This window comes from Neurospora crassa, linkage group III, assembly GCF_000182925.2.
Source record: "Neurospora crassa OR74A linkage group III, whole genome shotgun sequence".
In the NCBI taxonomy this organism is placed as follows: Eukaryota; Fungi; Ascomycota; class Sordariomycetes; order Sordariales; family Sordariaceae; genus Neurospora; species Neurospora crassa.
Genome location: NC_026503.1, coordinates 4,640,133 through 4,663,190, shown reverse-complemented (window position 1 = coordinate 4,663,190; position 23,058 = coordinate 4,640,133). Strand labels below are relative to the sequence as shown.

The 23,058-nt window shown below is 51.5% G+C and overlaps 8 protein-coding genes across 8 annotated transcripts; 7 read left to right on the top strand and 1 right to left on the bottom strand.

Annotated features, from left to right (window-relative positions):
* Positions 1-4,741: 4,741 nt before the first annotated feature.
* NCU10210 (hypothetical protein) lies at positions 4,742-6,100 on the top strand (the record flags this gene model as incomplete). Its single annotated transcript, XM_001728222.2, has 2 exons — positions 4,742-4,786; positions 5,216-6,100. The coding sequence occupies 2 exons, from the start codon at positions 4,742-4,744 to the stop codon at positions 6,098-6,100; spliced, it is 930 nt and encodes a 309-aa protein (XP_001728274.2).
* A 997-nt stretch (positions 6,101-7,097) lies between these two features.
* NCU08213 (hypothetical protein) lies at positions 7,098-7,631 on the top strand (the record flags this gene model as incomplete). Its single annotated transcript, XM_954210.1, has 1 exon — positions 7,098-7,631. The coding sequence occupies one exon, from the start codon at positions 7,098-7,100 to the stop codon at positions 7,629-7,631; it is 534 nt and encodes a 177-aa protein (XP_959303.1).
* Positions 7,632-8,444: 813 nt separating this feature from the next.
* Positions 8,445-10,229, top strand: NCU08212 (hypothetical protein; the record flags this gene model as incomplete). Its single annotated transcript, XM_954209.1, has 4 exons — positions 8,445-8,828; positions 9,019-9,030; positions 9,469-9,626; positions 10,112-10,229. 4 exons carry the CDS (start codon positions 8,445-8,447, stop codon positions 10,227-10,229), a joined length of 672 nt encoding a protein of 223 aa, XP_959302.1.
* A 764-nt stretch (positions 10,230-10,993) lies between these two features.
* Positions 10,994-13,215, top strand: NCU08211 (hypothetical protein; the record flags this gene model as incomplete). The annotated part of the gene is made up of 6 exons (XM_954208.1): positions 10,994-11,199; positions 11,259-11,369; positions 11,425-11,480; positions 12,232-12,952; positions 13,046-13,095; positions 13,166-13,215. The coding sequence occupies 6 exons, from the start codon at positions 10,994-10,996 to the stop codon at positions 13,213-13,215; spliced, it is 1,194 nt and encodes a 397-aa protein (XP_959301.1).
* Positions 13,216-13,951: 736 nt separating this feature from the next.
* Positions 13,952-14,701, top strand: NCU08210 (hypothetical protein; the record flags this gene model as incomplete). Its single annotated transcript, XM_954207.1, has 1 exon — positions 13,952-14,701. The coding sequence occupies one exon, from the start codon at positions 13,952-13,954 to the stop codon at positions 14,699-14,701; it is 750 nt and encodes a 249-aa protein (XP_959300.1).
* A 1,237-nt stretch (positions 14,702-15,938) lies between these two features.
* NCU08209 (hypothetical protein) lies at positions 15,939-16,514 on the top strand (the record flags this gene model as incomplete). The annotated part of the gene is made up of 1 exon (XM_954206.1): positions 15,939-16,514. One exon carries the CDS (start codon positions 15,939-15,941, stop codon positions 16,512-16,514), a length of 576 nt encoding a protein of 191 aa, XP_959299.1.
* A 1,185-nt stretch (positions 16,515-17,699) lies between these two features.
* On the top strand, positions 17,700-18,530 carry NCU08208 (hypothetical protein; the record flags this gene model as incomplete). Its single annotated transcript, XM_954205.1, has 3 exons — positions 17,700-17,807; positions 17,864-18,129; positions 18,332-18,530. The coding sequence occupies 3 exons, from the start codon at positions 17,700-17,702 to the stop codon at positions 18,528-18,530; spliced, it is 573 nt and encodes a 190-aa protein (XP_959298.1).
* Positions 18,531-21,875: 3,345 nt separating this feature from the next.
* Positions 21,876-23,045, bottom strand: NCU08207 (hypothetical protein; the record flags this gene model as incomplete). The annotated part of the gene is made up of 3 exons (XM_954204.1): positions 21,876-22,054; positions 22,145-22,437; positions 22,897-23,045. 3 exons carry the CDS (start codon positions 23,043-23,045, stop codon positions 21,876-21,878), a joined length of 621 nt encoding a protein of 206 aa, XP_959297.1.
* Between the last annotated feature and the right edge of the window lie 13 nt (positions 23,046-23,058).

Below are 23,058 nucleotides of genomic sequence, written 5' to 3'. Positions count from 1 at the left end.
TTGTGTTTTTGAGTTGCAGTGGTTTGTTAGTTTTTAGGCTGGCTGGGCGCTAAATCGGATAGGTGCTAGCGCTTGCGTAGCGGTCTTCGCGGTTTGTTAGCGAATCGCGGGGGAAAGAAGACGGTAAGTGCATCTTTGAAGGTGCGGTTTGTGCAAATGCATCGGGTCCTGGTTCTCGTCGAGTTGACCTGCAGTGATGCGATGTGAAAAGGGTGTTTCGCCTGTTTGGCGCTGTGTGTTGCGAGCTTGCGAGACGAGGGTATGCCTGGCTGGGGGTGTGATGTCATGCCTCCCGTTCTATAGTTTGAATGTTCGGAGCGGCTCGCCGGTCTGAAGATACCTACGCTCATGGAAGAGAAGAAGATTGCCGCTGGTGTTTAGTAAGGTGTCTATTGAAGATGGAGGGTGTTATTCATGATATCAAGTAAGAAAGGCTTGGGAAATACTCTCGTAGATGCCTACAGCAAAGATCCAATAGAAAAAATGCTTGTATAGAACCGGCGAAGTTATACTTGGGAGCCATTCTGACTATTTGATGTCCATATCGACACTCACATTGTCCATTTCCCTAGAGGTATGTAATCTCTCTGGGTTGTTGTGCTTTTCCACTTTCGTCCACGATAGAGTACCACTGTCCGTGATTATCATATCATTCCTAAGGGAGAGAACTCATCATTAAGAAACACGAAACCTGTGGTTCACTCTGCGACATACAATTATAGAGCGCAACATCTACTCCTTTAGGTTGTCCATTGACTGGTGTTCCGGACACTCCAGCCCAGAAAGAACCTAGAGGAACTTGTATACCTGCGAGACGAGGTGCTGCTGTGTATTGTTCTGCAATAGAAAGAAGTCTTGTTTGTGGATGTCCTACGTCTAGCCATCAACGAGCGCACGATCTCGAGGCACTTGTTACTCCATCGAGTATCGTCAAACTGGACGTCGTATCAATGTGGGAGCAGAGCAGTGGCTCGAAAAGGACAGAAGGCGAAAAGCAATTGTTAAGGTACTCCTGTGTCCTCCTAGGACTGGAAGTCCAGTGAAAGTCGCAAATCGCTCCATCAGCCGCACTCGACTTCTCGTAATGGATGTCCGTTTTAAGGCCTCGAGGATACCAAGACCACAAGGTATGTACGATGGGTGCAACATGTCATGCCATTTGATCGGCTCGTACGTAAAGTCAAAATCTCCAACCGTTTGATGCTTTTCTTCGGCCTGCGACCTTCATTGCCGGGCTCTATGAGTGCTTGTCGTCTTGACACGCGGCTCTCACACACCATCGCGAGAACCTCGGTCGGACGTTGTGTCTTGAGTTGAGAACCTAGTTGTTATATCTGAAGATGGTTGTCCATCCCCTTCTTATTAGATTACAGTAGGGCGTCCTTTGCTTTGGTCATCGCCGGTCGATGCACCTGCGTTGAGAGCGAGAGCGAGAGCGACACAAGATGAATCGCTGCTAGTTGAGTTGGCGGCAATTATCCAGGTACTGTTGATGGGTCATTTTTTTCGTTGAGCAACGGTATGGGCAGGTCCCTCTCGCGTTAGGAGCTGCATGAGTGTATGTCGAGAAGGGACGATGCGCCCATCCGCAGATTTTTTCCGCAGGAGACAGCGGGTCAAACCCATTGTCAGGCGCAGCTGCTATTTCATTGCCCGTAACCGACCCGATATACCCGCGCCTGCTTTAATCGCGCGCAAGCAAAAACCTGGCAAGTTCCATTTCTCACTCCAACCCAAATCCGACCATTGAGAGAACGTATCGACTTCGACGGCTATCCCAAAGGTCGAAATATAGTATGACTTACGGCATCCCCACACTCACCGCGCCTTGTTCGACCGCCTTCCTCGAGGCCCGACGCTTTTTTCCGTCTACAAAAATTTCCAAAATGCCAAAGTTCGGATCCTCATCGATCGCTCGACAATATGGATCAAGTAAGGCCAAAGATGAACTCCCCTGGAAGACTCCTTTTGCTTCAAGCGGCATGTCTACAGTCCCGACGGCGAACCGACGGCGCGACCCAAAGGGACTGATAGAGCCGACTACGCCGTGCTCCACAAGGCATGGAAGCACGAAGCCCGGCTGAGGGTTTGGGAGAATGATGTGGGAAAAGAATTCAGAGCCCGACAGCAGATGTTCTTGGCTGGATCGTGTGGATTCCCACGGCCTTGAACTAAGCAACGAACAACGGGATGGAGAGTAGCCGAGTGAGCCAGAACAACGTTTACCAAGAGTGATTTGACAATTCGCTTGTTGATCATGGCTATGGAAGAACAAAAAGGGAACACACGGTGAGTGGTAAGGCCAAGGGGTCATCATGTCCGAACCCTGACACGATTGGTAATCGATCATGGAAGTATAACTAATCGGGGTTTGAGAAATTGAAGGCAACATCTCAACTATCTCACTTATCCCTCGTTCGTCTCTCTGTCAGTCTCTCCCCAAACCGGTACAAACTCAACCACCAATATCGCAACGCAGCCCCGAAAGAAACATCACGGACTATGCCAGATCCACGCCGTCCAGATCGTACCACTGGCGCCCGAGTCTTTACGGCAGCCGACCTTTTCCAGCAGATCTCTCGGTCGGAGGCTCAGAGACGCCAGGCAGACAACAATCGAGAAGTAGCGCCGCCCTACAGCTTTCGCCCTACTGCTGGAGAAACTACAATTGGCTGGAACCGCGATACCTTGGCGGAACCCCCCAGTTACTCGCTTTGCATGTTAACGAGCCGTATCCTTACTCACCAGGAACTGAGGAGTGAAGAGGCAGTGGGTGGTTACCAAGCTAGACCTCATGAGCTTGCAGCTCCAGAAGCGCGTTCGGTCCCTACTGAAAGTGCCAGGCCCACGACAGAGGCACAAGGACAAGCCCGCTCATCCGGCATACCCCCCCCTCCATACGCGGCCCGGGCCACAGATAATCGGGCTAGTAGGACGGCCACCCACGCTGGTGAGACGAGTAGAAGTGCTTATCCGCGGGAGGGACCAAGTAGGTGGAACATGGGCGGACATTGAAGTCGTGTTGGTCAAGAGAAAATTGATGTTCAGGGATCTTGGGATAAGGAGCTTTAATTAGAACGTGGCACAAATGGCAAGAATCGTCGTTGGTCTATACGTTTCCCTCCACCAATACCGTGATTCTGTCAAATTACCTACCTAGCGCAGTTACTGAACGCATACTCATCCACTCATCCAGCCACAGGATCATGAAGAGCCCCCATCACCAACACTCAGAAACTGGTCGCGAAGTGTCGAAATACCACGCGATCCTTAACCTCATACCTAACACCTAACTCTCTGTTGACATCGTCAGGGGGCCAAATTGACGACCATGGACCTTGCTGGGGACGCTACGCTTGGATGGTTGCTGGGAGAAAAATTGCAGTGTTTTGAAAGCTCTGGTCCGAATGCTGGTATAAAAGCAGCTCGGCGCTTTCTTCGGCCAGCACGAGCTACCAAGGCCGGCAATGTCATTACCAGAGTAAGAACTTACCTACAGATTCAGGCAGTGGGGGAGACGTAACCAAGGTGTTTATGACTACCTACTCTTTATGACTCCTTCATTACATCTTGGGTTCTTTGTATCTGTCTGTCGAGTCTACCACGGGGAGTACATCACACAAATTTTTCAACTCATGATACGCGATCTTCCAGCCTCCCCCGTCAAGCAATTCTTCACGCACAATACCCAGCAGTTCAAGCGCTATCCCCTTCCATCCCGGCCACCAAGAACTAGGAAGTGAAGCGCATCATTGGCAAGGTTGAAAGTGTCCCCCGCGCCTGTCATCGCATGGAGTGTCCAGTAGCGGGTGCACCGTTCGCGTTTGAAGGGCGGGAATACGCGCCAGCTAGTGCCTAGCGGTACTTGTAGAGCTGCTCAAATTGGGGGTTGATCCATCTTCCCCTCGCCTTGGTGTTGATAAGCGCCTGAAGCTGAGTGCTCAGTTAATCGACGAATGCGTCTGAAGTGCGGGCTATCGTGCTATCCGTTGTGTCGGTCGTTCGTCGTCTTTCTTTGTCGTAGTCGCGATGGTGATTGGAGAGTGAAGAAGGGAACGACGACAGAGATTGCATACGAACGCACTTTTCAACTTCGTCGTCGAATTCGTTTTCTCCCTACTTGAGGAGGACGGCAACTCTTGATAGAGGACTTTAACGTCATCTCGGGAACGAAGGGTAAGATCATCTTCGACGACATGGCCACAACATGGTACGTGGGGAAGGAATGGAAGGCACGGCAGAATGGTACTACCCAAGACAGTCTGTGGAAACACAATCGCGTGGCAGGAAGGGTGGACTCAGCGTCGTCCTCAGCCCAGCCGTCTTCAGGCTTGTCGTCGGAGTTCTTGGTACGCGTATTGCAGTTGAAGACAATCCAGTTCTCTTCGTCCCGTACGGCGTTCGGCATTTTACGATGGGCAGCGTCCAGCATCTCTTTGTCTTGCTGGGCCAAGCTGGTCATGAAGTTCCTATCGACGCTATCGGTAAAATCGAGCGAGTTTGTAGCTGCGACTTGGTGCCCGCGTTGCCCGTGAGGGCTGGACAGAGCGGTTGCTGTATCATTCACGGGCTGGTCCCTCACACGGGAATTGCTCGTTCCATCCGCCAGTTCCATCTACCAGATAGTTTTCGTTTGAAGGGAAACCGCATGGAGCTGAATCAGCTGCAGTATGAGTGGACTACTTGCGGTATTAATGACTGTAACAGAGCCGCAAAGGCGAGAGGCCGAACGTCATAGAAGATGGAGGGGCCTAAGATGAGACGAAGACAAACACTTCTGACTGCAGTAAGAAAACAATAGCAGACCAAGCTGCTGTGAATCACAAAATGCTGTTTGTGTCATGCTTCACTGGGAGCTTGACGGCTTGAGGAGAATGATGACCTGTCTACGCCGTTGCCTGACTTCAGACGAGAAGGTTTCGTGGATATGGCTGCAGCTGGTAGTCTTTCATCTGTTCCTCTCCTTCTATCGTAGCCGTCTGAATAAGATATCAGTGAAGTCCAAACCCCATTCACTTGAGAGTGGGAACTCGTCGTGGTGGGTCACATTTGGTGTATTTATACCCCTCCTCCTTCAATGATCAAAATCCTTCTCTTTCCAGTCTCCTTCCACCACTCAAGTTAGGAAGATCAATAAAAAGCAGATTCAAAATTCTTCGACAAGATCTTCACACACGCTTCAGCCCACTTCTATATACCTCCAAAACAACGAAAGCCAATTATGGGACTGCCTCTCTACCGCTCCCCCTCAAGCGAGGCCCTTCGCCGCCAGCTTGAGGCCGCAAACCAAGCGGCAAGTCAACAACAGCAACCTGACCCGCGCCGCGCAAGGTCCGGTGCCCCTCCCCCTCCTCTCCGTCGCGAAGATGCCCAGCGGCTCTTCTCCCAATCCCCCTTCGAAGCTGCAGCTGGTACACGAGAGCGGCCTATTGATCTAACACGCCGCTCCCTCGAAGTCGAGGCTCTACGTCGCCCTGCTCCCCCTTCCCGCTTTGAAGCCCCTCTTCCTTCAACCGAGGGCGAGGAGAGTGATACGATGGCAAGTGCCGTCTTGTCTAGATACAGTCGGACAAGTCTCGACTCCAGCGAGTCGGCAACCCCTGCCGAAGAGGAAGAACTTCGTCTCCCGGACTACGGCACTCCGGACATGGACTGGTCAACTCCCGAGATTGAGGCGGCTAGCACCCCTCCCCGCCCTGAAGCCCAAGACTCCTCAACTGCCGCTCCCCACCAGCCGCAGCAGCGTCAGCAACAACAACAGGCAGGTCTGGCCCAAGCCGCCTCAAGACAGCAAGAGCGACAGGCAAGCGACGGCGGTCGTGGCGGCTTCGTCCAGGTTGTTGTGAGCCAGGACTCAGGCCTGGCGCAAGTGCATGTCCAAGGCAGAGTGGAAGGTCAAGTCATTCCTCCCTCGCGCCGTCTCCCTCCCCCTCTTCCTCGGCCGTCGGACGCGACGATTCGGGGTGCTCGTCGGCAGAGGCTGGGGCAGTCGGCTATGTCAACCCAGAGCACGGGCAGCACGACTACTTCTAGTCAAGGCACCGGATGTAGTGGAAGCCGCTCGCCTCGTCAGTCGTCCCGGGTGCGTAGAGGTAACTGAAGGTTGCAATATTAGCTGGTCGTGGATGAGAGCTCAGCTCAAAGGAGATTGCCCAGGGGCAGTGGACAGGTTTCGGCGTCGGGTTGCTGGCATTCAGGCGAGCCAGCGGTAGATAAATGGATGCGGTGGCACATTTGATGGAAAAACATGGTTCGGTAGCAGGCAAGGGTCATAGAAACTATTCTGACTTTTCGATCGGCTAGTTTGGCAAGTTCAGAGGAGTCAGGCGTTGATAATCCGCCATGGGAGAGGACAGATATACCCAGCGACATATCAATACCAGGTTTTCCAATGCAAAGAACGAACAGCGCTTGTTGAAAATGAGTGACGTATGTGATGCCTTTATTCGTGGCCAACCTCAATGCAAATATCTGCACCACCACATTTGACAGGTGTCACTTCCAGGCCGTGAACAATTCTCCCTCTTCGCGTTAATCACATCAACCTGATTTTTACTTATCAATCATTTTGCAAACTCGCATTTGCCTTGATAAAATTGAACTTGTCAAAACACCATGCAAAGTTCCATCCTTCTTGATTCTTAAATTCCATCTCATGTGGTCTCTTCTTGCAATGGGGCATGGAGTGCAAAGGGCAGGTATGCACAAATGATGTGACCCTAGAAGCAACATAATCTCCGTCGGAGCACAGGTCGCCTTGATTCCTGAGTTGACGTATTTATACCTGCCCTAGGCCCGGGGATTCTCTTCTTTCTCTTCTTTTCTACAACCAAGGCGTCGATCGAGCACTTCTCCCACCAATGCTCTCCTTTATCTTTTACAGTCGGAAGACTTCCGATACCCGATCCATTACCTCCACCACAACTTTCGATTTAGTTGTTCTGGACGTATTGTTGATACTGCTCGGCCTTGTCCGCTTCCAGATCCCTCCAAGTCCATATAGGTGCTCCTCATCCAGAGCTAATATGGGCCCTCCGCTTTACCGAAGCCTGTCTCAACGTCAGCAAAAGTTGGACCGCATGCCACCCGATCCCAAAATGATGACAGAGACGGCAACTATCCGGATTATTACCCCTGATAAATTGATGTCCATTCCACGTGATGTCCGAGACTCGGTTAGCTCATGGGATACCTTCCCTGAAATAGAACTTACCAGCCCGCGGCAGACTTCACCCCCCATCACCCGGCACCAAAGTGGCACCGGATCTCAAGCTTCATATCCTCCAGATTTTGCTCGCCGCCTTTCCAGCTTGAATCAAAGCATCAACGCGCTGCAGCGGGAACTCAGACAAGAAGGAAGGCCACGGCGGGCGGCACTTAGAGGCCCTGTTTTCTCCGAGAGTACCCCTGCTGTCGATATCCAGCTGCCAGATCCAATCTTGCTTACACCTACTACCCTAGGCATCTCCGTTGATGAGAATCGCACTACCAGAATACCTCTAGGGGTACCTGCACCCACAGCGGGAGAGACCTGTCTGTACAGGCTCCATGATCGGCCTGGATTTTGCGACTGTCCTGGATGCCGGCATGTATGGGGTACTGAGGACGGGGCTGACCGTGGGCTTAGGTGAAGGAGGTTACGGGGTGCGTATGGGGAAGAACTCACAGTGAGTGCCTATAGTGTCGTACCTACGAGTAAGTGGGCCATGGAACGAAGAGATAAATTTCGTGGACAGCTAACTACCTCTACACGCGTCTTTCAGTTCAGTGTGCAACAGGGATTTGAAATTGTTTCAATTCTTTGGAGGAAGAAGAGGATAGACATAGACTAGAGGAACATAGAGGTAATAGGACCGGCACAACGCTCAACTGAGTTTGGCAACCCGATCCACGGCAGATCTGGAAGAGGTGATATATTTGTAGGTTAGTTCCATTGGAGTCTCATCGTACCCTGCCAATGAATACAATACTCTAACTGCTTATTTGTCGTTACAACCATCCACGCGAGATTCCCTCTCCTGCCTTCCTTCATCGTTCGAGCCTCATCGCCAGTAATACGTCGGTACTACCTTGATACCTCACTACTACAGCCACCATTCTCGGTCCCCTGCCCTCACATTGCTGAACAGTGAACAGCAAGGTAGAACTCGTTATCCTTGAAGCTGACAGACAGTGCACGAACATTGTGGTCATTCAGCCTAGACCTTGAGTGAAAGCCCGTGCTGTTCGCTGTTCAAGTGTTCAGGAACAGATCTAGCGACCGTGGAAAACTGGAAGCGAACGTCAAAATCTTTTGACAGATTTCAAGTCGTCGACAACATGGAAGTCGTCTCAATCTCTTCCTCCCTGATTTCTTGCACAAGCAACGCGCATTCTTGCACCAACACCCGGGCCTATCAACCACACAACATCACATCATCACAGCACCTCAACTCAACAGCAAAATGCCTTCCGAAGAGCGCAGATTCCCAGTACGGTTTCCAATCTTCGAAGGCATAATTCCACTAGGTGTTCACTTGGCGATACGAACCCAGTGGTATCGCCAAATGGCTCGCCGTATTCGAGCCATTCCAGTCCTCGGCATCATTCCACGTACCGACTTCTTGACTATCGACGAGGAAACAGTCGAACCCCTTCCGCTGTACACCAAGGTGCCATCAGCCGGCGAGATCACGGTCGAGATCTCGACTTCGGAGAAGCTGCCAGACTACCGTGATGCTGTGCCCACGGATGATGTGGTTGCCGGGAGGAAAAGGAAGCGTAGGACGAGGCTTGATGGTCGTTGCAGATGGTCGGCGAAGAGAAGGCGGACTGAAGTTGTGGTGGAGGTACGTTGCAAGGCTTAACCCCCCCCCCGGACTACCTACTTAGTATCATATTATCGCTCTAAGACTGTTGATACTTACTACTTCTACCCTTTCTTAGCCCCCCGCAAGCGACCTTCCCTTAATAGAATCGCTCGCGAGGCTCGTCCTGGACGACCCTTCTTCTTAGAAGCCATGTTAACTGACGCCACAGAGTACTTTAGAGGTAAGTTGGGTACCTAATTCCGAGTCCAAGTCGAGCAGGATGCCTCCTTGTTGATGAATCAGCCGCTGACCAAGCATGGAAAGGACAATGAGCAACAAGCAATTGATCACGGTTGTGTGGTGTCATGAGTGTGAAGGGGACATGTCTACCTCTATTAGATTCTGTTTGAGTTATGGAAATAGGTTATCGACGTCACTGGAGGAGTCAAACGACACAGTTCCTGTCGTGGGCTTGAACTCATCAAGCTAGACACTCTCAATCAATGTGTCATGTCGTTGTTATCCCACTTTCTGAGTGCACATGTAATTACTGTCACAACACACGTGAATGGGGTGACTGTTCAGTTGCACTTTTCGTCCAGTCTTCAAACGTGGTAACCTAGAAGGTGAACTCAGACCTGAGGCCTTGACTCCTCGCGAACGTCCCTAAAACTTTCAGCCCCTCAGGACCAACAACAGCGACAACGCATTTCGTTCTTCTTACCTTTGCCGCGAACTTCGCAAGGACCAGGAAAGACAGCGCAAGGACCAGGAAAGCCAGCGCAACGATTACCGCCAGCTCAACAACAACCACATTGATCTACGCAACGAGCACGAGTAGGTATATTATTCCCTCTACCACTGCTCGCACACTTGCGCACCAGACATCGTGAAGAGATCGCACTTCTTTACCAACAATACTTACAGCCTCTCCTACAAAAGCAAAGATGCCTGTCGAAAGAACGAACGCTCGTCGTACAAGACAAGCCACCAACAACCCACCTCCCTCGCTTCACCGACAAGACGCAGTTACCCACGAGACGATCGTCGACCAACACGGACAGGCTGTCGACTTTGGTATCTACACCGACCAAGTAAACGACATTCTCAGAAGTCTTTTTGGTGGCCCAGTCCGACCACCTCAACAAACTCGCCGTGGTACGTTCAATCTCGCCCTTGATATGTCGCTCGTAGGTCGTATTGTTCTAACTTTTCGATTCATCGCTAGAGGTAGTTCGGTCCAACGCGCCTAACCTTCCGGATCCTATGAGGTCGCATCGGCGTAGAAATCCTGAGGAAGTGGACATGCTTCCAATTTACAGCAAGCTTCCTGGTGCTGGCGAGACGACTATCGATATCTCGCCGTCAGAGCAGGGGGAGATGCTTCCTGAGTACTCTGAGGCGGGGAAAGAGGAAGATGAGGGCATGTCACAGGGCTGAGGGAAGGGCATATTGCCTGGTGGACAAGATTGAGATTCGTTATGAACATAGGTAGTTGGAAGCAACTACAGCTTGCTCTCATCAAAATATTTTGCTTTGTACTTTCGTTCTCTCCCATTTATTTATAATCATTACCGAATATTGGACCCTTCTTGCCAACGATCTGTGACTGGAAGAAATCATTTTTTTTTTACCATATCATTTGCATTGATACGGTCGTTGTGATCCTACTACCTGTTTTTGGAGGGAGGGAAAATTACCTGGGACCCAAAACACATCTGCGCATGTCCTCCACCACGAGACACTCGATAACATCTTTTCACCAACGCCTACTGTCTGCTTCAAAAATGGTAAAGTCCAAGGAAGGTTCTCGTAAGAATCTCGACTAGGAGGTATTTTCCCGGTAACGTGGCTTGATACCTGTATCGAAGACTCGCTCCTCGATCAAGGTTCTTACTATGGAGCCGTTGCTATAGAAACATGAACTACAACATTAAAACCCCTGGTAACGCTGGGTCATGGCCTGAAGAGACATCCATGAATGGAAATAGTAAGGCTGTTCAGTGGTTTTCTCAATGTTCAAACCTGGCGAACGAGGAAAATGAACCAGAACCTTGAACACCAAGAACGTCCATAAAACCATCGACACGATAGGACAAGCTGCGATCTTTTCTTTCCTCACAACAACTGCGCGCACATTTACACACCTCAGACTCATCACCAAAACGCACCTAACCAGCCTGGTCGAGTACAAACCCACCAAGATGCCTTTTACACGCACATCTTCTCGCCGCTCTCGGCCTAGGGCAAACAACCAGACTCCCACTTTGCGCCGCGAAGACGCTGAAGTGGTTTACGAGAATGTCGACGACGTCGACCTATTTGGGGGGGTCGACATCGACCAAATTCTCGATTTCCTTGGTCAAGAAGAACCAACCCCGCCCCCCAAGTCGCTCCTGCCACCCACCTGGTAAACGGGCGGCGCATCCAACAGGAGCCGCAACTACCTGCCTACACCCAAAACCCCAGCGCCAATGAGATGATCATAGAGTCGACACCTTCCGAGAGGCTCCCAACGTATGAGGAGGCGAACAAGGAGCAAGAAAAGGAGAAGAGAAACGACGGAGAAGGTACCTCTATGTTCGCGATTTACTTCTACGATTGTAACTTCACACTCGTACTAACCTCTTTGCAGTCCCTCCCCGCTCTCAGTAGGAAAATCTGAGCACGCCAGTGATGCAATCAAGTTGGGTAAGTACATTCCACGTACCAGACTTCTGGCAGTCGCTAACTTCAAATAACAGCTTCGAGGAGTTGACAGGCAGTAATTGGGAAGGAACGGCATACCCGAATTTGTTCAGGCGCAAATACAGAATCAAAGCATTGGGGCCCGGAGTTGAGGGATCATCAGAGTACAGAAAATCATTACATGGGAACCCATCTTGAGCTTTTCACCATGAAATCATCCATGCCACCTTTCGAAGTATTGATTATGACACATTTTTTGTTACATCGTTCGTGAAGATTCCGATATCCACGGGCTGAACTCCTTCTAGTTGTGCCCAGACGGGGGCGCCACCTCTTGTTCACTGTCCATATTCACCTTGTAAATTACTGTAACTTCCCCCAAATTCGCAGTTCGCTTCACTGTTCATATTTCTACCTTCAGTGTATGGACTATCGGCCGGCAAGTACCATTTGTTGCCTAGGAAACCATACAGACGAGTGAATGGCACAACTGTTCAAGGTCGAGCCTTTGAGATGACAGCTGTTCGATGTCCACACCTTGAGGTCAGGACTGTTCAGCGTCCAAACCTTCAAAGAACCAAAGTCGTCGATCCATCTCTCATGTCCATATCTCTCCAACTGCTGACATCTTAGCACGATCTTCCGCCCCCATCCTACATCACTGGAAACCAACCCGAACTCTTCTCACGCCTGCCACTATCAAACTCTCACTACACCAAGCAGTAAACAACATTCACTGTCTTCAAAATCAAAGGCGCAACAATGTCATCTCCATCGAACACCCCCCTCGACATCCAGCTACGCAACATTCACTCTCCCGACCTCCAACGACAAGACGCCCCAGCCAGGTCCACCACGATTCTCGAAGAAATCGCCGCCGAAGTCGAAGCAGCCAGGTGGGCGGCACTCCCCATCCAATACACGGGGCTACTCGAGGCAAACGACCCAGAGGGCAACATGGCTCGCCAGCTAGATTTTCTTAATGCTCTCGCCGGCGCCGATGATGCTTTGTTTGAGTCAATCTACCATCACGTTATGGATCAGATTTTGAGAAACCGCGCCTCGTTCCAGTACTACCGCGATAACTCGCCGCCGCCGTACACGACTCATCCGACAAAGGGCGAGATCACCATCGAGATGTCTCCGGAGGTGGTTCTGCCGGAGTACCTACCTCCTTACACTCCGTTTGGGCAAGGTCAAAACCGGGAACGCGAGGATGCAGACAAAGAGGAAGAGGAAGACGACGGGGAGAACCGTGAAAGCGTCGTCCATGAAGTGGCCGCTGCAAATCTGGAACTAACAATCCCCTTTCTGTGCGGCCGGCGTATCCCACTCTGTACTGTTCTAGAGTACTTGCCGGTAGTTGTTGCCCTTGTTCTCAGCCCTTACCTTTATCCCCAAGATCCTCTCTTGTTCGTCAGCTTCGTGTTAGTTACCCGCCTGGTGGGCTTCCTATTCGAAAAGATCAAGGAAAGGTACCTACCTCTATATATCGAAGACGTTTCGCCGCGTGTTAGTAATGGAAGTCATGCTAACCATTTTCTTGATACCTAATTAGGTCTCGGAAGTGAAGTCACGGAGTTTGACTTGATGCAAGCGGGCTTTTACCACGACCCTTGTAAGTACAACTTGCTCTTCATCATATCTTGCGTTTTCACAGCTGCTAACGAGAAGCATCTGCTACATAGGTTGCTCTACCGAACCCAATGCCTGCCCGATTGCGCTGCCCCGAACGTAGCCGGCGCTTTACAGAAATCAGTTTGAAGGAAGGGTGGACTCGACCATCTTTTTTTCCTTTACAATGTCTTCATTTTGTGGAAGGGAGGCATAGAACACGAGCTACACACATGTACAACTATCATCATGAACAAATCTATCTCCGATTGCATGTTCAGAAAGTCAATTTTGCCCATTACTATTCTAATTGCACCGCAATTAAAGGAATGAGCTGGTGGTGAAGCATAAGCTGCCTGGAGCACAAGGGGTAATATAAAGGTATATGCCCATCATGTCTCTGGGCTTGGATGCGAAGAGTTTGTCACGTCTTGAGGGCGAAAAAAACCTATCTTCTCCTTCGTTTTGGTGTACCAATCTGACTGGACTTCTCACATGCGACTGTCCGACTGACTGCGCTCACAGAATAAACCTCCAATACCCTCCAGTCGACAGCACTAGCTCGTGTCCAAGTTCACAGCATGTCTGACTGGCTTGCCTAGAGGTAGGAAGCTACCTGTAGGGACTTTTGGAATCAAGCTTCAAACCTTAGACCTTGGAAAGGAACCTGAAGTCCACGGCCTGGCCGCTCGTATCTGCCTGGCACCTCCATTCACCGATATATCAGCACTATAAGACAATTTCTCCCCTCCGCTGAACATCTGAAAAAACTTGAACCGGTTCTATACCTACCTACAACCTATACAACACAACACCGACTTTCAACATCACTTTTTCTCACGCAAAGAAAATTACCAATAATGTCGTCCCCTTCTGACAACTCCCGTCGCTCTGAAATGCTCAGCAACCAACCTCCCCGCCTACAGCAACAAGGCGCGACAGTCGAAGCGATCAATACACCCCAAGCCCTCAATCCCCAAGCCCTCAATGAGGAAGCAGCTAGGGCAAGGGCCATCACCGACCGAGTCCTCGCAAACTTTCGCAACGAAGCAGCTAGGAACCCCGCAGTCAGGAACGAGGCGACGGCGACCTCTCCCGACAACCTCATCGAGACCATGAACGCCACTCTGGACGCTATCAGAGCTACCGCCGGTAACGAGCCTCCTCCCAGGCCCATGAGAACCGCCCGTCAGACCGCCATCGAGAATCGTCTAGGTCGCCTAGATGAATTAATCAGGGCTCTCCGGAGCCGCCTCCCGCCCAACCCCAATTCCGCACCTCCGTACACGGAGCTACCATCCGAGGGTGAAGTGACGATGGCGATGTCGGTGCCTGAGCCGGAGTACACCCCTCCGTACACTCCCCTGGGGCTGTTTGGGCAAGGTCAGAAGAGGAAGCGGGAGAGGGAAGTTGATTATGAGGAGGTGGAGGACGATGTCGACGAGGAAGATCGCGACTTCAGCAGATCATGCGCACCATCACCTGAGACGGCAATCCCGCAGAAAGATACCGGCTGCCCTGACTTTGCGGTTGAAGACGACGGTGATGTGAGCGACGAGGAGGAGCAACACCAGGAGGGAAATATTCAGGACGAGAACGACTCCGACTAGAGGTACGTCTACCTAAGACATTGTGTTGGTCATGAAAACCCATGCTGACTACCCATTCTCCTGATATCTAGCCCCCAAAGAGGGGATTCTAGGTAGCCATGACCAAGGCGCGGTACAGTCGCGATGATTGTAAGCAGAGGCGTAACTCTTGATCTCCAGTCACGGTAGTTGACAGCTGCTAACTGACAGCATGGTTCTCAGTAAAATAGGCAAGGAATCCGATTGTTGAGGCACGAACAAACCACTACGTTGCCAACGATACAGGTACCTATCTATTATACGAACCCGACCGCTGTCAAAAGCTTCTCGAGTGGCCTTGGGCAGACCAATCCACGAAGGACATGAGTTGAACGGAGAAGCAAAGGAGTTTGTCGAGGGTTGGGATCGTGGTTGAACAAGCTGTTTGATGTCTTGCTAGAGGTACTCAGCGTGTCACTTCCACTGTCTTATTCTTGTAGCCACATCGCATTTTCGGGAGGGAGATAATTACAAACCACAAGGCACTTCTACACTATCTGGACACTCTGTGATCTACCATCAAACTCATGCTATCTCAACGGTTAGAGGAAATACGCATTTTCGGGTTGCCAAGCGAACTTTGTCTCTACTCCCGCCGCTGTAAGCTCTTATTACTAGGTACAAATAAACTTCTCATGCAATCTTCATAGATATGTCTTAGCGTCGTGTCATTCAATGCTATTTCCTACCGACTGTCGAGCTACTCGACTAACTGGGTCAATTGTCACATATACGCAACCTCCTCCTTCCTCGACAGCATCAGGTTGTATCTCGACATTACAGGATCTTCGTTCCCGGAACCGTTCGCCGAAACGGCGATTTATATAGAGGTATGAAGCTCACAGGACAAGTCCTACTCGCCACCGCCCGTCAGCCTTCTACTCGAACCCAGACGGGGGGATAAGGCCATTGTTCAGGCGGTGTTAATGATTGAAAGATGGGTAATTTCAAGCGCTGTACGACAGTCGTAAGAACCAAACAAACAAGGCGTAAACTTGAATCCATCACCTTCACTCAACTTCCAGGCGACCGCGGAAGGGACATAAGCACAATCTGGCCCACTCAAACCTCCACTTGAGTCTCTCACTTTCCTTTTATATTGCAAACCAAATTTCAGAACTCCCACGTCTGTCTCCATCCACAACCTACCTAGTCAACAACACCACACAACCAAAAAACAACACCTCACCTCCATCAACAGAACAAACACAAAGCAACGATGTCTTCCCCATCCAACAACCCTCGCCGCTCCCAGTCCCCCGACAGCCAACCTCCTCGCAACCCCCGCCTACTCCAAGCCGCCCCGGCCAACGCATCCGGCGATGTAGTCCCTCCACTTGACGAAGAGAGGCTCACAGCCATCGTGAATCGAGTACTTGACGCCTACGACCCAAATGACTTTTTTGGGTCCATGGCGGCTGCGTTCGACAGGATGAGGGAGGCGTCCGGCGGTGACCTGACCATGTTCAGGGAAATCGGTCTTCGCGCTGTCGCCGAGATAGCTCGCAGGCGCAACCCTGAATATGTCCCCAATCCTGCGCCGCCATACACCGCACTACCTGCGATGGATGAGGTCACGGTTGCGTTGTCGGTTGAAGAACCGGAGTATACGCCGCGGTATACTCGGTATGCGCAAGGGCAGAAGAGGAAGAGGGAGGAGGGGGATACCTCTAGTGGTGATCAGGAGGAAGAAGACGACAACGACGGGGAGGATGAGGAGCAGTGCGACACGGGGCAGAATCGAGATGATGAGAATGAGGAGGAATTTGATGAGGAGGAGAACAACGGGGACTGAACGACTGCGACTACATATATAGTCCCTCTTTATGATCAGTCTTTCGACACACGCAACCAAAAACCACGAAATTTGGTAAGTTCGAATCACGTCTTGCCTTTGTTTCGCTGTTGTCAACAACCTCTGATCAGCTATACTAGGCCGACAGGGCAAACTCAATGTCGTCAACACTGGCTCCAACATCTGTCCATGACACAGCAAGAGCTACGGACGGACCTCAAGGAAAGAGACAGGGACACGACTCAATTAGCACCAACCGTGCTTGCCACAGAGACAGCCCGCTCTCACAACTACCTCTACTGAGCCTGTCCACCAACATCTCCACGCCTTGAATCTTGCCATGAGACCGTAACCTTCAACCCACCCGCCTTTATGGCGAGCCCCGCGACAAGCATGGTCCTTTGGGCAGTGCGGGCACTGCAGTCTCTCTTGTTTCCGGGAGGAGGCGGCAGGCCCTGGCGCTCGGCCAGTTTGACCTTGTGACCATACGACCTGCGTTCATGTTGGATGGCTGGAGCCGGCAACTGAAGCAGTCCGGGCACCTTCCGGGTCGGTGAATGTCAGAGAGACGGAAGAGACTTCCTAGGTATTCGGCCGAGCTTGTGTCTCGCGACGTGCAGGACCTCCACGCGCGATTTATCTACCACCTTATCTCAAAACCTAGGTAGGAAGTCAGATCCCATCATTCGTCTTACAGACATCGAAGATCGCTTTGCCAAAACAGTTGAACGTGTCTACTCAGACCTCGAGTCGGGAACACATCACCAATGCAGTTAATGGTGTGGTGCCCAAGATTCCGAGTGACAAAGACGGGCGAAAAGCCGAGGACAAAATATGGTACCGGCTTGTACGGAGACAAGGCGCTTGTATAATTGCGCTGGAAAACGGTCGGCCGCGGGAGAATGTAGTCTACCTTACGTATGGGTAAATCAGCCAATGTTTGAAGATCACAAGCAGTTGTACCTCTAGCTCCCTTGAAGAACGCCCAAATAAAGAAGGAGTACTTCGTGTTTCTCATCAGAGTCAGCTATAACCATGACATCAATGAGAGTGCACCTTCAGTCAAGCGAGTCACAATTGGCAATGCAGCTCCAAAGTTTGCCTCTTGACTACCTCTAAGCTTGGTACTTGCAGACAGCTTCGAAGGATCAAACTGGAGAACGTGGGAGTCAACGCAATCTGATCATGAATAATCCTCAACGTGGTACCCTCTACGAGTGTGGGCACTCTCTTCGGCCAGGTTCTGCTGATAACGCGGCGGGCCCTGGTGGCGGGCTTACATTTGTGACCACGGTGAGTTGGCAACTACCAGACGTGGTTGTTGAGTTGGTGGTTTGGCTACTTTGCAGCGTTTGCGCCAGTGTGCGTCGTCTTTCTGGGATGCGATGCAGGCGCGCCTGGTTGCCGACGGCCTCCCCACGACTTTGCCTGGCATGCTCCGCGCCAACCATTTCAGCGTCGAACGGTACCAAGGCCTCGGCTATCGCACCATTGGCGATACCGACGATGACGGCGGCCCGGCGGCCGCTGATGGCAGTCCTGTTGGCAGTCCTGTTGGCAGCGACAATCTCTCACCGCAACCCTCCTCTGTACACTCAAAAGGCTTTTCTGTGCGGTGTGTCGATGCGTGCCTCTTGAGTTCATAGGCGGATTCACTGCTATCATCGGGATTCTGAGCGTCATGGCCCGCCTCGAAGATTCTGATGCGGTTGGAATAGCATTCGGGATCCTCGGTCTCTATGGAGGTACCTGCCGAGTCAAACGCCTCATCTCAAAACTTACCCAACTTCCGTAACGGTTCGGACGAAGCTTTCCAGATATCTCCGTCCCGAGAATCTCACATTTCATCTCAAGTGTGCGGATATGTTTGCCAACCCTTCACCCAGACTCTCAGCTGGCAACGATGGTCTCTCTGAAGGTAACCCCATCGCCCAGCCCACTGCGAACCCACCCGACGTCCGCGACCCGCCTACCGAAGAGAAGCGTCCCGATGCCGGACTCCACATCAGCACTTAGCTCTAATAAGAGCGAACCCAACAGCACAAGTGAGGTACAGATGTCTGTCGAGAGTTTGACGGATATCGTTGAGGACTTTGACGATGACGACTCTCAAGAGGTCTTGGAGGGTATGCTTCAGGCTATACCGGCGGACGATACCTTGCCGGTCCCATCCCAACTTGCTCAGTGGGCAGTCAGGCACACCACGAGGGCAAGAATGAGGGCACAGGCCACAATACAAACGCACGACAAGCAGAGGAGGGGGAGCAACCAGTTCCCTCCTCCCCGTTCTTCCTCCTTCCACCGCTCTCACTTGCTACCATAAAAGCGCAACCGGGAGCGCAAGTACAGAGGGCTTCCAACTCTTTCCTCAATTTTGCAACACACAACCACCACTATCACACACATTATAAAACTCTAGACCGCCTACACCTCCAGAGACTCCAAGAGGGTTGTCATCATCATTTCCCATCAGAGGAAAATTCTGTAGGTACAGCTTTCTTTCTCTCTCATGTGACTGATCTGTGACTGACTCAACGCGTCAGGCCTCCTATATAACCATCACCAACTTCTTTTCTTTCCACGACCCCGCCGATACAACCTCAGGGTAAGTTTCCAGTCTGCTCTGACAAAGTACGCGCTTGCTCAAAGACGACGATACTAACATCTTCATCCAGCCGACAAGATGTGCATGATCTACCACATCTACTTCTCCCAGTGCGATCACAAAGACGCACTATTTGTGCCGTGCGCAGACAGGGAGCCGCGCACCAAGGAGTGCCCGAAAGGTGACCCAAGACAGGTCAGACACACGCAAGACGGTCCATGCGAGGACTGTCAACCCATTCAGGGTGATGACGACCCTAACGCCGTAGTAGAAAGCGAGCAGGAGCCGAAGGAGTAAAGAAAGTCTGGAAGAACATATCAACGGGCGGGATGAGGATAGTTCGGTGTACAAGCAGGACGTCTTAAGACATCAGCTAGACCGGTAGAACGGGCAGACAACCATCACCTTTTTTGCCCCCAAGCTTCGTGACAAGATCCTGAAGATGCCGTGACCACTGACCAGTACCAAAACCCCCCCATGACCAAAAAGGATACAACCAGCGCAGAGGGGCCTTGTCCGTCCTATTCCCCTTGGCCATGTGATCGGCAGTGTTCTGGTGCTTTGCCAAATTTCCGGCAGACCCGAACGAGATCTCACATGTCTCGCAACGAGACGTATTGTTGCGGACGTTTTCGGAGTATGTGGCCGCTCGTTGGGCCTTGTGTTCCTCTGTTTCGGAGGTTTCTACCTCTATGCACATTTGCACCTTAGGCGGTGTGCTCTTCTCGGTGGTTCTCCTTCAGGTGCCGTTACCGCCTCTTGTTGGCCGCGCTTTTCTTGGCTGCCCTGCCACCGCACGCCAGTGCGCCGGTTGATTACGCTTCATGGTATGGTTAGTGTCGCACCTTTGATTTAAATAGGCTTGGTGCCTTTGCCTTTGTTCTGACGACTCTCCTACTAGATCAATGGTACATTTGGCAGCTTGCAAGGCTTCCTTCTGTTCCGCGGTGCGCAGTCTACGGCTGGGCTGCGCATCCTAGGCGCGACAGGCCGCCAGCAGAAATGCAGACGCAGGTCGGCACTCCTCGGCGCGGCCCAGCATCTGCGGACTCACTCGTCGTGGACCATTCCCGCGAAAGGACCAGGAAGGCGATCTTCACAAGTATACTGGGCCATACAGCTTCTCACAGAGCAAGCTGGTGAGCAACACGAGGACTGCAGTCGACGCCGCTCTCGACAAGAGAAGCAATGGGGATCCCATCTTTGTCGACAAGATCCCATTCAATTTGGAATCAGTCCAAGCCTTTCAGATGCCCCATCATGAATCGTCAGCTAGCATTTGAACTGGCCACCCTGCGGGCAATCCAGTACATGAACCACAGTCCAGGCTTGCCGAAGCAGATGGGTGGCTTAGGTAGAGGTAGCGAAGTCCAAATCATGAACCCTGCCACGCCGACACTACCTCGCCGCCAGCTTATGAGCTGGAGCACCCTGCTGCGCCAAACACCGTCATATCCGTATTGCTAATGCTGGTCGCCGCCCCTGCTGATGGCTTTGGTCAAGGACCAGCCTTTTGAACGCCACCCATCTAGAGGGACTCGAAGACACTATGACGAGCTTTCCATTACAATCTCGGATTGAGCCGTGTGTCCACTGCGACACATCTCTATGCCTTGCCTTTCTTCAATACCGTGAGATCCAAGACGCAGCTCTCACGAGGGGGGCTGTCAAGAACTATAAAGGTTCTTGTTTGGAGAGACACCGAATGAAGAGAATCAATGAAAGATAGAGGTAGGTTCCGTCTCAACTCTCAGTTAATTCCCTGTTCTATCTCTTCGCTTTCAGGAAAACATATTCGTCGGAATACGTAACGTCAAACGCAGAAATCGTCTTGTCAGTGGAGTTTATATTGTCGACTGCAGTCATATCGTCTAGTCTAGTGTTATTAGTAAATGAACATCGAATGGAGCGGACAACCTACCTTGCGTAAGAGCCTTTCTTCGGTCCAGTCACACACAGTGCCATGCACCGTTGGAAGGAACCATTCTACTACGTGTTCCTGACCAATTCGATAGAGCCTTCCCATGTATTGCAACATGGTGTTCATGTTCCAGACGAAGTTGAAACCGATGCCTATGTGACAGGCATGGTGTAGGTTTTAAGCCAGCAGCATGGAGGGCAGAGTTCAAGATCAGCACGTCCATGCGTTTGTTGGCCTTATTCCAGGACGCGACAACCTGGGCGCGCTCGGCCTGGCTCTGGTTGGAGTATACCATGCGCACCACAAGGCCGACTTTCTTCAGTATAGAATGTAAAATCCTAGAACAACGTTAGCGAACCGACACGCTTTACTCTAATCAGAGGGTAACTCCGTATGCAGGAGATCCAGATGGCGTTGAGGAGAGCGCAAAAGGCATTCATACCATATCCGCCCGTCAGGCGCTATCCTGCAGAACGCAGGTCTCCAGGTAGACATGATTTATTCCAACCAAAGCCAAGTCGAACGCACACACATCTGGAACAACTGTTTCAGAAGAACGCCGGAATTTACGTTTTGATTCTCGAGTGTCCACGCCACAGGCCTGACCTCCACGCCGCATGCCATATCGGCATCGGATTCAACTACGTGTGGTACCAGAACACCATCCTCCAATTCAGGGGCCGCCTGTACCGAATCGGTCAATAAGACGCCGTTGAGTGGTTTCTACCAACCGCCAATAGCACCATCTGCGATTGGATTGAGAAGAGCACGCTGGGCAAGGCATGTTGATCCTCCGGTCGGACTCGACGTCTCAAAACTATCCATCTAACTCCTATCAGAGCGAAAGCTGACCGATGAATAGTGGATCCACGAACTCGTAGCGAGTTTGGCGCTGGATAAGAGAGGTATCTCTCCCGAATTCGAATGCTAGGTGACAATTTACGATGGGGCATCTGAATGGCTTGGACTGGTCCCAATTGGGCTGGTAGCCCTCGAGAAAATAAGCTCTGTTGCCTGGATATGTGACAGTATCGCCGTGTTCTGTGATTTCTGTTAGTGAAATGGACGACATAATGGCGCGGGAAAAAACGGGAATCGACTTACTGTCCAAACCGCACCACTCGTCATAACGACGGGTGCCTGACTTTAAGATCACATAACCGCCGCGCTTTTGCTGGTTGATCAACCACGGCTCCTGCGGTGGGCCATCGTCTTCCGAGGAGGAAGATTCAGACGAGGATGAGGCTTCGCGGTCGCGACGACGGGGGCTAATGTCGGATGTGTCACTGTCCGGGTCCGGACGAATGTTGACCAACACATCGAATTCGCGTGGGAGATCGGGTGGGACGACGTGATCATCAAGGACGAAGAGGACTTCACATCCACCAGCCCCAGGCCTAATGTAGAACAGCGCTTGTTATGTGGGGGTCGACTTGCGAGACTCGATAGAGGATATAGTTGAGGTAATGTGCGGAGGAGTTCTGTCCCTCATTGAGCAAAAGGACCAGCTCCTGGTTTCCCTGCTTGGTCTTCTTTCGCTGGCGATCGACAGATTTTCCATAGGTATATTCGTCCAACTTGTCTTCGGCTCCGTGGATTGAGCTAGCAAGTGTGGCTTCTTCGTTGAAGCAGGCCCTTCTCCGCCGCGGTGGTCGCCCAATCTCGTCGGCTCCTAGGGCGTGATGGGTTTGACAGCTTCATCGAGGGATCGAGGTCTAGCCGGGGATTTCGAGCACGCTTTTGTTCGAAACGGATTTTGGACGAGGGTTGAGAAAGCGATAGGAGAAAACTACGGAAAGATTGGTTAGAAAGTCGAAGAAGGCTGGGAAGGCAAAGTCACCGAGCTGTATCCTTACCTGACTTGGACAATATGGTATGCGAAGTGATAAGCAGGAGTTACGATGTTGAATTCGGAACGCAAAGAAGAGCATTGGTGGGGACAAGAAAAAAAAAATGACCGATGGCAAATGCCCATCCGAGGAAGGACTGGAGTTGTCAAGGACATGCTGTTCAGTGGA